The 17,642-nt window shown below is 35.7% G+C and overlaps 1 protein-coding gene across 4 annotated transcripts in view; it reads right to left on the reverse strand.

Moving 5' to 3' along the window:
- LOC145673404 (uncharacterized) overlaps nucleotides 1-17,642 on the reverse strand; it is a 491,254-nt gene that overhangs the window by 336,871 nt on the left and 136,741 nt on the right. For all 4 annotated transcript variants that reach the window (XM_081743072.1, XM_081743073.1, XM_081743074.1 and 1 more), the window contains exon 7: nucleotides 1,929-2,054. In XM_081743072.1, the coding sequence (XP_081599198.1) occupies nucleotides 1,929-2,054 (126 nt within the window). The remainder of the gene's footprint in view (nucleotides 1-1,928; nucleotides 2,055-17,642) is intronic.

The following is a 17,642-nucleotide window of genomic DNA, read 5'->3' on the forward strand; positions in this document are numbered from 1 at the left end:
TTCTTTAAGCAGAATCTTCTCTCAGTCTTTATTTATCGAGAATCCTGCATTCCAATTCATCACCTTGCCTTCTACCTTCATAATCTCCCTGACTATCCTATCAGATATAATAATAGGCAGTCCAGTACTATCAGATATAATAATGAATTGATGGAAGAAGGAGACGATAGAAAGAGGAGGAGAAAGAATACTTCTTTTTTGCCGTTATGTGGACGACTGTTTAGGAATATGGAATGAAACGAAAAGGCAGCTGAAGAAATTCATAAGGGATGTGGAAGATAAAAAGAAAGGGATTAGACAAGAAAATGAAATAGAAGTAGACAAGGAGATAAACTATTTAGATATGAAAAGAAAAAAGTCAGAAGGAGGAGAGTTTATTACATCCTGGTACCAGAAAGAGTGTGCAGCGGGAGTGTATTGCCACAAACGAAGTGATGTGGATGAGGGTACAAAGAAGAAATTCATAAAAAGCATGGAAGAAAGAATAGGAGACCTAAACACAAATGAAGAACAGAGGAAAACAGATTTAAAGAAGTTCTGGACACAACTAAGGAGAAATGGATACAACGAAGAGGATAGGGTCACAAGAAACATAGCAAGAAAGAGAAAGAAAGAGGAAGAAGACATTAATAAAAAATGGTTTGGAATAGAAAGACTTGGCAAAGAAACAGAGAAGATAAAGAGAATGCTTCGGAAAGCAGGAATTATGACGTATAGGAAACGAGGAAGCAGAATAATCGAACTAGTCAGAAGAACCAAGAGAAAAGCAATAGCGGACAAAGATCAAAGGGGAGTAATATATAGAGTAGGATGCGCGGAGTGTAACAAAATTTACATAGAAGAAACCAAAAAGAAAATGCAAGAAAGGATTAAACAGCACCAGGATGATGTAAGATTGAAAAGGGACAACAATGCCATATACAAGCATCAGAAAGAGACAAACCACAGGATAGAGTGGGAAGGAGCAGAGGTCATAGAAGTAGAGAACAGAACTTTGGTGAGAAAATGGAAGGAAGCCAGGGAGATTATGAAGGTAGGAGACAAGGTGATGAATTGGAATGCAGGATTCTCGATAAATAAAAAGTGGGAGAAGATTCTGCTTAAAAAAGAAGAAATGAAAAGGAAGAAGAAAGAAAGGGAAAAAATTAATAAGGAAAATAAGGATAATTAGAGGACAGAATGTATCCATCGAAAAAAGTAAACTTTTAATTGGACACGTGTGCAGCTAAAAAGTGAAAGTGAAAGCCACACAAGTGTTACTTTTTAATGAAGGGGCGGAGCCTAATTAAAAGTTGATCTCCGGAGAGTATATATAAGTGATTATCAATTCCCAAGCAGCCAGAAGGAGTGGAAGTCTGATGAAGACACAGTTATTGTGTTGAAACTGTTACGTGATAGTGTTTTTTTTTACATGTTATCACATAGCCTTGCTCAGTGTGTTATTGTGTATTAGTACAAAATGGAAACAAGGTCTGATAGAATAGAGATAAAGGACACTAACTACTCCTGAATCGTTAAATCGAAAGAAGCTTAACTAATGCTTGTTACGGCTGCACTTCAAATGTAAGTTCATTTTATCTGCCCTTATATTACACACATTGGTTTGCGTTTCGGAGAAGTTAAACAAGCGTTACTTGTCACAAACTATATAGCCCTAGAAGTCATCAAATGTTCTGAAGCTTAACCAATTAGCCCAGATAATACCATTTCCTATGTCAAGGTTGTATATTCAACAACTAATTTGTCAGTTTTGTACCTTTCCAATTTTCCAAAATGCAAGTTAAAATACTGGCAGAAGAATTACATGAATGTGTACTTGTAGTTAGAGAAGTTTTAATTATTATCCTTATACTTCCGGGAAAGTACGGGACTAAAATTGTCTCCTGGTTTCTATAAATCTTAACGATTATTCTCTTAAGACAACTTACCCCGTGATAACACAATTTCTCATCGCTGTTGTCTTCACAGTCGTAGGAATTTCCATTGCAGAGGAGATCTTTAGATATGCATTTCCCAGATGGGCACTGATAATGTTTCGGAGGACAAGTTCCAATCTGAAAAAATATAACACGTATGAGTAAACATTTGTGAAATATATATGACGGTCATTTAACTCGAACTGGCAACACTGCTACGATTGGAGTGTCGTGTGGGCAGGAGACAAATGGCGAGCGTAGTGTATTCCATGGATGTGTACGAGTCAGTTCAACGCTGCTGAGGTCCCATATTACTGTGCGTGTGGCGAGTAGACATTGTTAAAGTGATTATTGTGTGAAATACCGCCCTAACTCAATGGTCACGCATGCAGAACAGCGTGTGTTTATGAAAATCCAGGTGGCACGAGAGCGAAATGCTAGGACGATTCACAGAGAATTAGTAAAGGCCTGTAGTGAATCTGCTCTACCGTATCGGACAGTGTCGAGATGGGTTGCAGCATTTCAGGCGGGACGACTGTCAACAGACAAAATGCACGTTGGAGGGCATATGTGAACGGCACCGGACGAAATTCATCTTGCAAAACTATGAACACTACTTGACGGTGATCGGTGCTGGACGTGTAGTAAATTGGCGCAGAAGCTAAACATTTTTCCAGATCAGTGTTCCGTATGCTAACACAAGATCTTGGCATACGGAAAATTGCGGCCAGATGGGTATCCTATGCTTTGACCAAGATTTAAAAGTGACATAGGTGGGAATGTGCGCGCCTACACGTTCAACGTTACAAGGAGGAAGATGATGACTTCTTGCACTACATTATTGCAAGTGACGAAACGTAGGGAAGATCCTACGAGCCTGAATTGAAACATCAGTCGAGTGAATGGCGCCACCCAGAATCTCAACGACCGAAAAGCTTAGACAAGAGCCGGCACATGTGAAGATGATGATTATAATGTCATACGACTACGAAGGCATTACCCTCTGTTACATCAAGTTGCACCGGGGGTTACGTCAATGCTGCATACCATGCTTCATACCTCAGTCACCATTTGTGACCAGCATTGCGTCGCAAGCGTCCACACCTCCTGGAGTCTGGACCAGAGATGTTCACCCTCGCGAGAATGGCCCTCTCAAGGGCATCCTCACCCTGAAATTCCCTCGCCCACAGTGACGTGAGAACGAGCGAGGGCGATGAACAACTCGCTTCGAGAGGGCGAGGGCCAAATGTTACTGCGAGTTCAAGGGTGCGCGAGGGCGAGGACAAGTTTCGTCAGCGATGGCGAGAGTGCGCGAGGACAAGAAGAAATTCCCAACACGAGGGCGAGGGCGAGCGAGGTCTTGGGCAAGTATTCAGCACGAGGGCGAGAGCGAGCGAGGGCGAAGGACAACTCCCTTTGCGAGGGCGAGGGTGAACGAGGACGAGACCAACTGTCACTGGGAGGGCGAGGGTGCGCGAGGCCGAAGAACAATTTCCTTCGCGAGAACGAGGACACGCGAGGGAGAAGGACAAGCTTCCTTAACAACTATTTTGAATTTGCTGTTTGACTATTTTTGAAGGATTATAATATTTGTAATAACATCTGCCATGTCCTCTAGATGTAAAGTTGATGTCATAGTAAGATTATGGATTGGTAATATTCTTCCTTTCATTTAATTGCAGTAGACAATTTCTCTTGTGTATTTCCACATAATTATTAAAAATAATAATGCAAATGAAAATAATATTTGCATGTTTCTCATGAAAGTTTCCGGATAGAAATAGCGCTACGTATAGGAGTGAGTGTGTCTCATTTTTCCCCTGCCTGTGCTCGAGAGTTTTTGGATAAAAAGTGTCTGCACTGTCATGTTTAAAGAGTACTGGTAGACAGACAATCACTCACGTCGTTCAGCAATAAATGACATAATCTTAAGAGCGCTGAATCTGAACAAACACAATCAGTGAGAGAACCAACATAATGCAGTAGATCAGATGGAAAAAGACTTGATGGAATGACTTTTGTTCATAGATGGCCATTTTCCACTGGGTTTGCTCAGGCTCGCGCTCACTTCTCTCAACTGGGGTCGGGCTCATTTCTTTCAATTGTTATCACGCTTGGGCTCGTGCTTAATTGTTAAATGAATAGTTCGTATTAAGTTTCTGGAAACAAGCAATATGTTCTTAAGTTGATTGAGCAATAGTTTATTTCTTTATGTTTCCAACTTCTGTTGTAAAAATAGATTTTAAGTGATATAATACGTCCATGAACAACCGGATAGTATAGCGTCAGTGCAGGCCCGTAACCAGCCCAAAAATGTAGGGGGGTCCGGTAGAAGTTAGGGAGGCCCGACCCAAAAATATTATAGTTCATCACCATATTATAGTTCATTTGCAAGCCTATCATGAAAAGTTTAGGGGGTAAGTGAATTTTAGGGGGGCCGGCCCACCCTAGCCTCCCCGTGGATACGGGCCTGCGTCAGTGCCATTTCTTTGTAGATTTTTCTCTTCTCCCGCCCAAACCTAAATATTATATATATATGCGTGTGTGTGTGTGTGTGTGTGTGTGTGTGTGTGTGTGTGTGTGTGTGTGTGTGTGTGTGTGTGTGTGTGTGTGTTGGGGCAATATAATATAAGCAATATATATGCAAGTTAGTAGGGAACCTGGGGTCCCCCAATAGTGTTCCCAATCGAGCCTTGCACCTTCTAAGTCCATTTGATTACCTTTTCTCCCCTTACTTTGAAGCAAGAAAGCTTTAGATTTTTAACTATATGACTGCCCTCAGGAACAGCCTCTACTATTAATTATGTGTTTGAAGACATATTGTCCTCAAACACATAAAATATGATAATTTCTTAATTAGTTCTTATGCAGTAGTAATAAAATTCAGTCGGAGACTTATTCTTATCTTCTGATTATTATTATTATTAGACAATAGACAATATTACATACCAACCAATACGCATTTCTTGGAAAGTCGTCAGAACGTAACCGAAGAAAAGTTTTTATCTGCAGCTATAAAACGCCTATAGGTAATCTAGAACAGGAATCAGGGCTGGATTAACAACGGCCTCCTGGCAGTGGGGCAGTGAAAGTTTTCCCCGATGATCTGAAGTTGCCGTAATATGGTGTCACTAGGGGGAGGGGGCAAACGAGATTTCTTTGAATTTAGTAGAGGTGTCTTCCTCATCACCTTAGTAAAAATAGAAACTAACTTCTACACATACAAGTAATATTAAAAAACGGGTCAATAATTTTTGCACATAAGAAATATATACGGCATATTACAAAGGTGTTATTGCTGGAATTGTAAACGAAATTCACGAAGCTAATTTCGTGCAAATAACTAACTCAATCTTTTACGTAAATCTTATATATCTCCTTTTATGTTAATAATTACAAGAAACAATATATTGAAAACAACCCTTTTTAACGTCATCGCCTTTATGACTCTTATAATTTGCACTACGAGATAAGACGAGAATCTTTTCGAGACTCGTGAGCAGCACATTGACTCAAGTCTTAGGTCTCAAACACTATTTTAGTGCTAAATGATCCGTACGTAAAATCTATAAATTGATAAAAGTAATTGTACGATCACAATCAAGAGCATTTATGAACGTTTAAAGATACTCAAATCACAATATATACCAATAATAAATATGATTTAAGTGTTGTTATATAACCCTTTTTACGCCTCTTGTGAGAACGTGACGAGACGAGAAGTGAGTCGTCGAGAATTGAGACAATCAAAAAGTTTCCTAGAATTGAGACGAGACAAGACTTCTATAAAATTTATAAGACGAGATGATAAACCTTATTTCTCGTTTCGTCTCGTATCATGGGCAACACTAGTTAGAACCGAAAGATGTAAAGGAAACTCTATTCAAATTTCATCTGAACATATTCATGGTAATAATAAGTGTGGGATAGAAAATTATTTGTTCCATTTTAGGTGATCCGGAGTAAGTTATACGATGGTATGTTTAGTTTTCTTTGTTTTGGACTTTGTTAAGGAAATAATTCAGCAAATAGGCTGGAAAATTGAGGACCTGATCCTCGCAAGCGAAGCTCTCACGAGGGCTTCCTCACCCTCAAATAACCTCGCCCTCAATGATATGAAGGCGAGGGCGATGAACAACCAGCTTCGCGAGGGCGAGGGCCAATCGCAATTGACAGGGCGGTGGTGCGCGAGGACGAGGAGAAGTTTGCAGTACGAGAGCGAGGGCAAGGGAGGGCTATTGTCAATCATCCTCGCGAGGCGAGGGTGAACGAGGGCAATGGCCAACTTTCACTACAAGGGTAGGGGTGCACGAGGGTGATGAACAACCCCTTTCGCGAGGGCGAGGACAAGTTTCCAGCACGAGGGAAACAGTGCGCGAGGATGATGGACAACTCCCTTTGCGAGGGCGAGGGTGATGAACAACTCCCTTCGCCAGGGCGAGGGCCAACTTCCACTGCGAGAGCGAGGGTATGTGAGGTTGGAGTAAAATGAACATCTATGGTCTAGACCAATTCTCCTATACCACAATGGAAGATGCCATACAGCCAATCCAGTATAGACTCTGTTACGACGATGGGGTTGGGAAGTACTGCAGCAACCGCCATACTCCACTGCAATTTTGATATTTTCCCAAGAATGAAAGAACCTCTTAGGCGCAAACGTTTCAGAGACATTCCCAGCATTGTTCATGCCTTAAGGCGCACTGTCAACGCCCTCTCACAAAGTGGGGCTTTGGCAGGTATTCAACGGTTACCAGACTTCTGGCAAAGGGTACAACAGGCTGGCGGAGACTACATCGAAGGACTGTAAACTTCTTGAGGTGAATGATTCACTACATTGCATTTCACAACTATGTTGCCACTTCGAGTTAAATGACCCTCGTACATGGAAACTATAGTTTTAAAAATGTTACTTATTTCTCGTTTTAGAAAATGTAAGAAAATAAACATTGTTTACAATGCGAATTGAAGGCTGCAAGTACAGACTACGAAAATTAAGAAATAAGACGTGTCGTAGAAATGTTAGTACTTCATGTGTTATATTTACATATCCTATAAGAAGAAGGTATTGTAATCTTTAAAGTACACTTTACCATAATTCTTTTTCACTTCAGGAAAAATATATTTGGAGAATGTAAGCGAAACAATCCAATTACTATTATTTTCCATTTTCCCTAGGCATTCAGGCACAAAACTAGTGCATTCACAAAATATTTATATTACTCAATCTAGATATGTTCATTCATACTTGTAAACCTACCTGTAGTTAGTGTACTTGTAGTTAGAGAAGATTCAACTACCACATTGAAGTTTCCAGGAATAGTACGGGAATAAATTTATCTTCTGATTTAGACAAATCTAACGATTATTTCATTTCAGCCAACTCACAATGTTGTTACAGAATATTTCATCGCTGTTATCTTCACAATCGTACGAAACAATTTCCCGGGACTACAGTCCGTGAATAAATATACTACTGACCGAGCAATGTATACAGTAAACTAACGATTATCCGTGGAATTGGGTTATGCAGCAACCACTGAAAGCGAATTCCCTGGATAATCCCGCAAAATGGATCAACAAGGAAAAATTAACAAAAATACTTTCGAACTTTTTTTACATTATGGAGCTTACTGATGAAATATAATGACTTAATAAATAGTAGTCTTCTGTATGATAATTTTGTTGGTTTACTTTTCTACAAAAGCCCAGTCAATTCCTTTTAATTTTCCGTCAATTTCTTTAAACACATGATCTGTATTGGTGGTTAATATTCTTAACATTTTGAAAAAAAACAGGAACGTAAGAACGCGATAATCCGCAGAACACATAATTCGCCCCAGATAATAGAGAGTGTACTAAAATTTCAATCTTGTATGCCCATACCGCCTAATATTGCATTTGTTTCAGACTCTCTGAACCTTCTTCAATACGTCTTAATTTAAGTAGCTCGTCCATTGCCTCAAGATGCTTGATAAACACAGAATTTCAAAAGAACTAGACTCGATAACACTTTAAGGACATTGATATACGGGCCGTTTGAGAGGTTGAGTGTTGTGATTTAAAAAATGCTTTTACATCTACTTAGATACAATAAAATTGATCTCACGCTATATACAATTCCAAGTGCCTTGCCTCGTTGGTATAAGATACATTTAATAACAGTAAATAAGACTACTACACTAAGAAAATAATATTTATTTAAAAATATAACAAGCAAATCACCACTAGGGTGTTGTATTTCTATTCTATATACAAAGTACTTTTACTATGTAAAGTAAGAAGACCAACTTTAGTACCAGAGACAAAAGAATTACAATTATCTATTAAAATTCACATAAAAATTAAGCTCATGCACTCGTTATGTTCATTATTTACTTCCTACCAAACATGTACTACAACATATAACAAAACGTTCCGAGTTATCCACCATTGTTAAAAGTAGATAGGGTACAATAAAATTACTTAATCGTTCTGCCTTTTGTTTGTGGATGTACTTTACAGTTTTCTTTCTTTGAAGAACATAGCGAATTGCAGTAACAAATCTACATTAAGTTTTAGGTTAAACTACTGGATACTGGGCTAGTTTCCAGCACCTATGAACACACTTACTAAAGTTAAAATTCAGTTAATGAAACCTTTCAAGAAACTTTAAATAGCAAATAAATTTCAAATTACGTTATTACTTTCATCAGTTTAAAATCTGATTATTAAAAAGAATTTTCAAGTTCCAAGACTTCAACACTGTGGTGGGAGAAAAAATGTGAGTAAGGTGTTGGAATATTTTCTATTAGGTAAAAGAAATATTTGGGGTCATGTACAGAATGTTAGGACACAGACTGAAACTAACATTGCCTCGGATCTAAATCTTCTAATGGCGGAAGTACAAACCTGATTAAAGTGAATTAAAGTAAATGGACGGAGAAATTAAAAACTGGAATTTAGAATAACTAAGAAGTTTGGGTAGTAATATGAAAGAAGACATAGAGAAAAATTGCATTAATGAACCATATGGTAGGCTGCGTAGAAAATAACTAGAGAAAGGTTAAGCAGATTCTGCTAGATACACTCAACAACGTTGGCAAGATGGAAATATCACCGACAAAACTGTGGGTAACTGAATCGACGCTTAAGAAGGAAAGCAGAAAGGCGTATACACGAACATCGAATCAAACGGAAGTTTAATAATAAATTGCAACGAAAAATTGGCATAGAGAGAGAGAAGTGCATGGAAGAAATATTGGATTAAATGAATGAAATAAGTAATTAGATTTCAACGGTGCTGTAGATATGATCTGATTAATCAGAAAGCACAGAAATTGAGAGGAAAAGTTTAAAATATATATATGCACGTTTGGAATCAAAAATGAACACAAAATCTGTAGTCATTAATCTTTAAGGAATTCTTAGGATCTGGTGGGAAGACATATAGCATCTATATGGCTAGAAGAATAGCCCAGGAAATGTTTCGATTGAAGGAGAAAGTAGTACTGGCGACACTTGGCTTAACTCTCATGCCGCTGGATCCCTGCTCAGGGGCCATGGTCTAGGGGTGTATAGGACCATCCCATCTAAACTTTGCATAACAAGAGGAGTGTATAGGACCGGGGAATGCACCTGTAAGTTTGGATGATACAACTCATTCCCTTTGGTCCTGGGTCTAGGTCTAATTCCTCGGTCTAAAATTGCAAAAAAATTAAAATTTGGGGGTCTTTGACCTAATTTATCTCCTAAAGTTCATTGTCTTTCATAGGACAGAGGTTCATTAACACACACCCTAAACTTTCGAAAAGGGTGTTGAGGCCCCTTGGAAATTGTCAAATTTTAAAATTTTATGTTGTAGTACAGAACCATTGTATGTACCTAACATTTTGGTGATCCATCTCCTTACCTTTCATGGGTAAAATGTACAAAAATATAAATTTGGAAGGTTCTAACCTCATATATCCTATTTATTGAGGATTTATCATCTTATTTGTTTATATGGGTAGGTTTTAGAGGCCCATTGTCTTTCAGAAGAAATATGTACATTAACGATTCCTCTAAAATTTTGAGATATGTGTATGCCCACCCTTTAAACTTCAGAAATTGCCATGGTAGGGTAGTATCAGACCATTATATGTACCTTTTTATGTTTGGTCGGTTCATATCGTTTTTTTAAGGGTAAAATATTGTCAAAAATTAATTTTAGGAGTTTTCCTTCTAATTTATTCTCTGTGATACAGTGTAGGTTATTTCACAATTAACGGATATGTTTTCTGCTAAATAATTTTTCGTATATATTACTGTACATGTTCCCATAATGGAAGGTCTATGGATGTTAACACTATGGAAGGTTCCTGGGTTCGATTTCTGGTGGGAGCTTTTCAGAAGTCCTGGTTCCATTTTCATAGCAACGCATGTGGATCATTCTCACGATTGGATCATGTAGCATACATTGTCGGTGTAAAATATCTACAAACTTATCTGTTTTTAAAAAATCGTCAAGTTCTAGGCTGGTTAAATTGGATCATTCACGGTACGTTATACATTTAAGTTTGATGTTGTTCATATGCTTTTGTTTTCTCAAATAGCAGTCTGTTCCTACGAAGAGTACAATGTCTCGGTGACGTCAGTTCATTCATTGAATCTTACTACATCAGTATTTTTATTAACTGACGGTTATTGACAACTGATATTGTCAACTGATATTGTTAAAGTGCAAAGATGTATTTTTAAAGCTCAGCATTTTTGTTTTTAGAAATACAATCTTCATTAAAATGAATGTATTTCGTCGGTAAGAAATATAATGAAAAATTTTCATAATACATACCGATAAGTAGTACATTTTTGAATGGCATGATCCCGACATTGTTCCAATAAAGTTTGTCTATACGTGTGGAAAAATGAAAATTTTACATTATTTTAGTATGAATCACTTTCGATGTCTTAATTTTGAATGTCCCGATAAATCAGTGAATCATATTTTTGGTAAAGATATTGAGTTAAATGTATAATGTCGTGTTTCAATAATTCATGTCGATGCTGATAGGAAGTAGTAATAACCAATTATACATTCTTGGGGAAATATATCGATTCAATTAAATGATATAATTTCAAAATATTGATGTGTCAGTGATTTGAGAGCCATTTTTATAAAACCAGAAAACCAGAAACCAGATCAATAACATCTATTGCTTCAATGATGTCTGACGTCACAACAATATCAAAAGATCACATTCCTTGTTATATACCGTTTAAGCTCGTAATTAATGAGGAAAATGATCTCATTATACTTTTTTACATTGAACATTTTTCAATATTGTGCAAAATTTGAAAGCTTTGTTCTAATTGGTTTCTAACGACATCATTCATACGTTTACTCCTTTCTGATTGGTCGATACCGATATAAATTTTCAAATATCTATTTTCTAAATACTATACCAGAGTTATCTATTGATCTGTGAGCATTTTATCAGTAATTATTATTTGCTTCAAAATACAACTAGTGGTTTCACTGAACTGAATACAACTGTATGATTTATTTTTTGAGGTAAGTTCAATTCTATTTTAGGTACTCTTATTAAAATAGTATATATGCCATTCTGTTTTTCGGAGGAAAACATCGAATAACGTAAGACAAATTTAAAAGAATGCTTGAGAATTTATCCACAGACAAGTTCACAAAATTTCGTTTTTTCGAAAATTATACATGAGGATTTCCCTCATTATTCGTTAAAAATGTGATTCAGTATCAGCTTCATTTTCAACAGTGGTGTGATTCTTGTACAGTATTAACTTTGAGTTTGTAAAATTTCGTTTTACATGAGGATAAAAAAATAGTTTTTTGCTCTGATGATTTATAGTTAAGTTATTAATGGATCAAAATAGGATACTGTTAAACACAAGGATGTTATAAAGTAGAGGATCTGCCCATACTACAAAATCGTGAAGAAATACATCACAGCTTCGCCACACCTACTCTGCCCACTCCGCGCCACTAACATCGCAATGTTTCGAGCCAACAATCATAGCGGAAACGAAAGTAGCCAATGAGACGTGCTGGCTCAGGCGATGCTCGATTGTTTTTTTTTTTTAATTTTTTTTAGCTTCATTCAGTTCATATGATGAAGATACGTATGGGCAGATCCTCTATTTTATAACATCCTTGGTTAAACACCTTTCTCTACTGCCACTTTCTCTCACTTTAGTCTCTCTCTTTTGCAATGAACGTGTAAATTAAGAAGTAATGAGCTCTGATCTGGGAAGCAAAATACTTATTTATGTTTTCTTTCTTTCCTCTCTCGTTTCAGATATTTTTCTTTTCTTACATTTTCATTCCCTTTGGTTATCCCTTTGCTTCATCCTTTTTACATTAATATAGCTACATCTGGGTTTATTGTCTTGAGAGAAATCAATAACCATTATCGACGTTTTAATTTCGAGGGACAAATGATGGAAATAAAAATTAAAAGTCCAGTTACTGGCACAAATATTATTGAATGGGTTCAGACGGCATTCCAACATATGGTGGATTATTTATTGGAAAATGTCAACGAATCATCCATGGCCCGATTAAAATTATCAAATGTTAACAAAAACAAACCATTTAATTCATCCTTTAGGACGGCAAGCATAATTTAGGAGACGTTATGGGCAACCTCTTATCGTATATTATACAGCAATGAGTCTTCCCTCATGATTGATATTAGTGGTGAGCACAAAAACCGGTTTTTCGGTCTCCGGTTTTCAGAAAAACCAAAACCGGTTTTTGAAAATTTCCATAAAGGTTTATCGCCGAAAACGGTTGTCTGTTTTCTCCGCATCCAGTTCGAATATCTTCAAAACCGGTTTCTGTTTTTCCAAAACTGGTTCTATTTCTGTCAAGAATAGAGCTTCATTGTTCTTCGGAAATCGATTTCGTTTCCAACAAATAGTTTTATGTTTGCCAAAACAGTTTTCCACGAAACCAGTTTCAGTGAAAATCGAACCGGTTTTGGAGAAAACTGAAAGCGGTTTCGGTGAAAACCCGACTTTGTTTTTGGAGAAAATCGGAATCGGCTTCGGTGAAAAACCGAACCGGTTTTTGAGAAAACCGAAATGTCAGTTTTCGGATTTCGTTTTTTCTATAAACGGTTCCGTTTCAGTTTTGCCCATCCCTAGTTGATATACGCTGTGGATTCGGAAGTAAATATAAAAGTGTTCTATCCAACAAAGAATTATTGATGAGGGAAAAGGAATCTTCCATTTAAAAAAACAGAGGCAAAGTGTTCGGTGTATGCAATAGTAATCGCCATTTATCTGGAGAAGTACAAGGATACAATTAAGGAAGTCTACCGGCAATAACAAAATAAGAGCATATGTGTAGTTGACCCTAACGTACAGGAATTTTTGTGTAAATTCTCAATGAGTTGGGGGCATGAAGCTTCAGTGAAAGAGCTGTGTCACTTGGAGGCATATTTAACAGAATATGAAACTACTGTGTACACCAGTTCTACAAGCGAGAATAATTTGTATGAATGACTTGACGGAGAAGACGAAATTCAAATTAATTTGATGTGCTTTAATACCACTACGACGTTATATTCTCGCAACATCAGTTTCCGGCACTAGTTACTAATACACTGCATGTCAGAAAAAATACGTTCGTCATGATAGACATGTCAAGAACTGTTTGGCCACGTGTGAAAAATGTATTCAGAAACTGCCATGCAGTAAGACTAAAAAGATGTATCTGATATAATAAAAAGATGTATTTAGAACGTAATCGAGAAATTTTATGGCGAGACATGCTACACAAATCATCTGACAATACCATATATAGGAGGCAGCCGGTATTCAATATGGTAAAATAATATTCCAAGTGCCATTTATACTTTTGTACATACAGATGAGACATGATTATACAGAGTATTTTTGCGTTGTATACCATAAGCACAAGTTGTCGTCTCACCAAGGCTAGATGATACGACACAATTTCCTTCATACAAAACAATTTAAATCTGGAGTTCCATCGCTGATGCACGTAAAAAGACTATGCATGTATTTTATAGCATTGATACACCGCAGAACATTAACATTCACGATGACATATACATTCACAAGCCATATTTAGTGGTGGCCCAGCAAGTTTAACTATATTGAAGATGAAGAAATACATCATGATGCGAAATTTGTGGACAGCGAGAATACACTTTCCAAGAAGACCCAATCAATACTTTTCTTGCTTATTTGCGACAACAAAGAATTCACATCAAGAATAGTACCTGTATGGCATATAATACCAAAGCTTATGATGGTTACTTTTATACCCAAATATATGAATGAAGAAGATGAACTAAAACCTGCCATCATCTTCAATGGAAATAAGAATTTAAACATGAAAACCAATCACTTATCATTTATTGATTCGTTAAATTGTATACTCATGGCACTGAGTAAATTATCCAAAGCATTTCATTTACCAACAACCAAAGAATACTATCGTTAATCGTTACGGAGTTAAAGGGTAGATTTGGGACGTTAAATGTCGCGAAGTTAAAGGTTAGTTTTGAGACTTTAATAGTTGGGAAATTAAAGGTTAGATTAAATGGGCTAAAACTAGGAAATTAAAAATACATAAAATACGGACATTAATTCACGGTTTGTGGTTTTGCATTAAAGTGGTCATTAACTAATTATTGTTGTTTCTCGTTAAATGCTATAGTTTAATAGAAATTAAATTAAAGTTCCATAAAACGTAAAGTAAAATTCTAAGTATTTTAAAATTAGGGCTTAAAGTTAAAATTAGGGAATTTTCCAATTAAAACTTAAAACTGGTAAATTGTTGCATTAAATTCTTAAAAAGGAATGTGTGTTGTGGGTATAGTCAATCAAGTAGTCCTCTATTGTCTTCACAGAATTGAAGTAAGTGCCCTTGGAGAATTGATAAGTACGCTAATTTCAATTCTTAAATAGTTGAATTGGATTTAATGTACACTACACTAGTATGAGTGAGTGTCAATTTTAATTAAGTTCTAAAGGGGAAATTAATACAAAAAATTAACTTATTCTTATATAATTAAATTATTCTTTCAAAGAAAGAAAAATTAAAAATAATAATAATTCCTGGCCTTTTCATATTTGACTTCTTTGGATTACAAATTTGGCATAGCATTAAATTTGGTAACTTACAAAATAATCCTTTTCGTTTGACGAAACTTCTACAAAAAGAGTATATATTATTTATGAAAGAAAGTAGAAATGTAGTATACCTCTTCTTCTACGTATTTAATAAATTTGTTGAAATTAGAATTCTAGAAAATTTTAATTTTGTTCCAGTTTTCATTTCAAATGCTTAGTTACCTAATATTCAGAATAAAAATTTTTGTGCAGTGCACATTTGTGCGAGTGGTGTATGAAAGAGTATTATGGTATGTAAGAATTTTTCAGGAAATTCTTAATGCAGTTTCTAAGATCTTGAGACAAAAATATGTAAGATCGATGAAGATTTTCGGTTGTTCTCACAAGTTGCGAAGAAAATAAGTTCTCTGATTTGAGCATTGTTAATTGTCTTCAAAACTAAAAGTGACATTAGAAGAACCGGCGAATCCTCATATATGCGACACTAAATGATCTTCAGTCCAAGAAAAAACATCTTCGTTTTTTTAACGACCGTATTAAGATTGGTAATTTTGTTCCAAAGCTTCAGTGTTATTCAGTATATCCAACTATTATAGAGATGTGATGTCTTGAAATTGTATCCTAAATAGTAAATATATGTTATTATAATCTCATATGGATTAGAAAGTACTTGTGATAGTTATTCGCGAAATTTTGTATATATAGTGCTTAGTAGCTCGGTGAGACAGTTTGCCTTAGGGAAATTTTGGGTCAATGATAATTACCGTAAACCTTCGATATTGCAAAATTATCAGTTCGTTTGTATATTAGTTCGGTAAATTGTTCGGATGTTCAGAAACTGTTTAAATAATTTTTGTAAAATTGATTGGTAAGTCATAGCCTGTATTGTGAGTTGATTAATATTTTTGAAAGTTTATTAATAGAGTTACGGTGTCATTTTATTTTGAAAAATCGATGTTTAGTGTATTAGCTGAATTGGGAGATGGTACCTTGTTTTGGGTGCTTAAAAAACTATTACTGGATTGTAATTTTATTCCTTCCCTTTAATGATAAATTTTACGAAATTTGGCAATCAATGAAAAGCATGATGTCTTTTGGTGAGTTAGGAAGTATAAATTTAGAAAGAGGTCCTTGAATTCTCATATGTCCAAGATGATACCTGGCGGTTGAATGCAGAGAAACAGAAGCATTTTGTTAACTGTTATTAATAAGATAATAAATAAATTCGAATTTGTTGGTGAGTCTTGATTATTAGATATTGTACTAGTTTTGAATATTTATGAATTCTGGTGTGTTTGTATGTGTGAGAGAGTAGTTAGGAGCAGTTTTAGTTATTTGCAGTGCGCACTTAAAATTTTGTTTTGTAAACCTTTCCGTTTCCATCAATCATCCGAGAAAAATCTGTTGTGAACTCCCTTTAATTATTTCAAAATGGCTGATTATTCGTCATTTACAAATAGTGAGTTTGGAACCAGGTAATTTCTATACAATTGATAGGACAGGGAAGTTGAACCATTAATTAGTTCCGATAATTAGGGTATTTGTCCTATATCGAATTTAAAATCATTTAGTATTCTTGAAGCATCGGAGTCGTCTAATATTATTGCTAGTAACGGGCCTGAATTAGCTTAAGGTAGTGAGATGAATTTGTCAGTTTGGAATAATTTTGAATCTGGAAATGGAGCTTTGAGGTGCAGTGGAGGACCTGCGGTGTCAATTTAGGTACTTTATTCGGATTCAAACAGAGTGAGTTGAATGAGTGCTTCAAATAGACGTAATCAAACTTCTGTTAGTAGAATTTCATCTCCTAATTATGAATTAAGGAGAATAAAATCAGAAACTTTGTTGTCCAAATGAAGATAATCAAAAGTTTGGGAAAGTTAATAGTGGAGATGCATTCAAGATTAAAATACTTTTCTCCTTACATTTTGAGAATCGATCATCAGGTTTGGTTAAAATGTACCACCATTATTTGCATATAATAATTGTGAAACAGAAATAAAGGGTTTTAATATTGAAAAACCAATTATAGGAAAGTTACAAAATAGTGGTCACCCTTTAATTGATTCTGGTCAAACTCAAAATAATTTAACTCAGCCTAGTATTTTGAATGTTGGTCGAACTTTTCATGGACAACCCTGTATTCGGAATGTAGAAATTACTGGAAAATTTAGTGTTTCTAATAAGGTAGTGGATAATTTTATTTTTGATAAAATAACCCAAAATTTAAATGAAAAGACTGGAAAGTTAGAAATTATTGGTGGTTCAGATAGCATATCAGTTTTTAAGCTTTTGGTAACTCTTAATGAGTTGATTGTAAATTATGAATTTCCATTACGATTAATTTTGTTCGCAGTTAATACTAAAACTAGAGGGTTATTATTAGATGAGATTAGAACTTGTATTCGTTTACAGATAGGATAGCCTGAAGTAAGAAATAAGATTCTTCATAGATTTCTATCTATGAATGCTAGATCGAGACTTATATCAGAGAGAGTTTATAGGTGTATGAGATTGAATGAAGATATTAATGCATATATTCATGGCGTATCTCATTCTGCTAAGGTGTTAGGAGTTGGGTCATCTAAATTTGACATTATTTCGAATATTTTACATGGGATACAT

The sequence above is a fragment of the Thermobia domestica genome, chromosome 16, assembly GCF_964235325.1.
Source record: "Thermobia domestica chromosome 16, izTheDome1.hap1.1, whole genome shotgun sequence".
Classification (NCBI taxonomy): Eukaryota; Metazoa; Arthropoda; class Insecta; order Zygentoma; family Lepismatidae; genus Thermobia; species Thermobia domestica.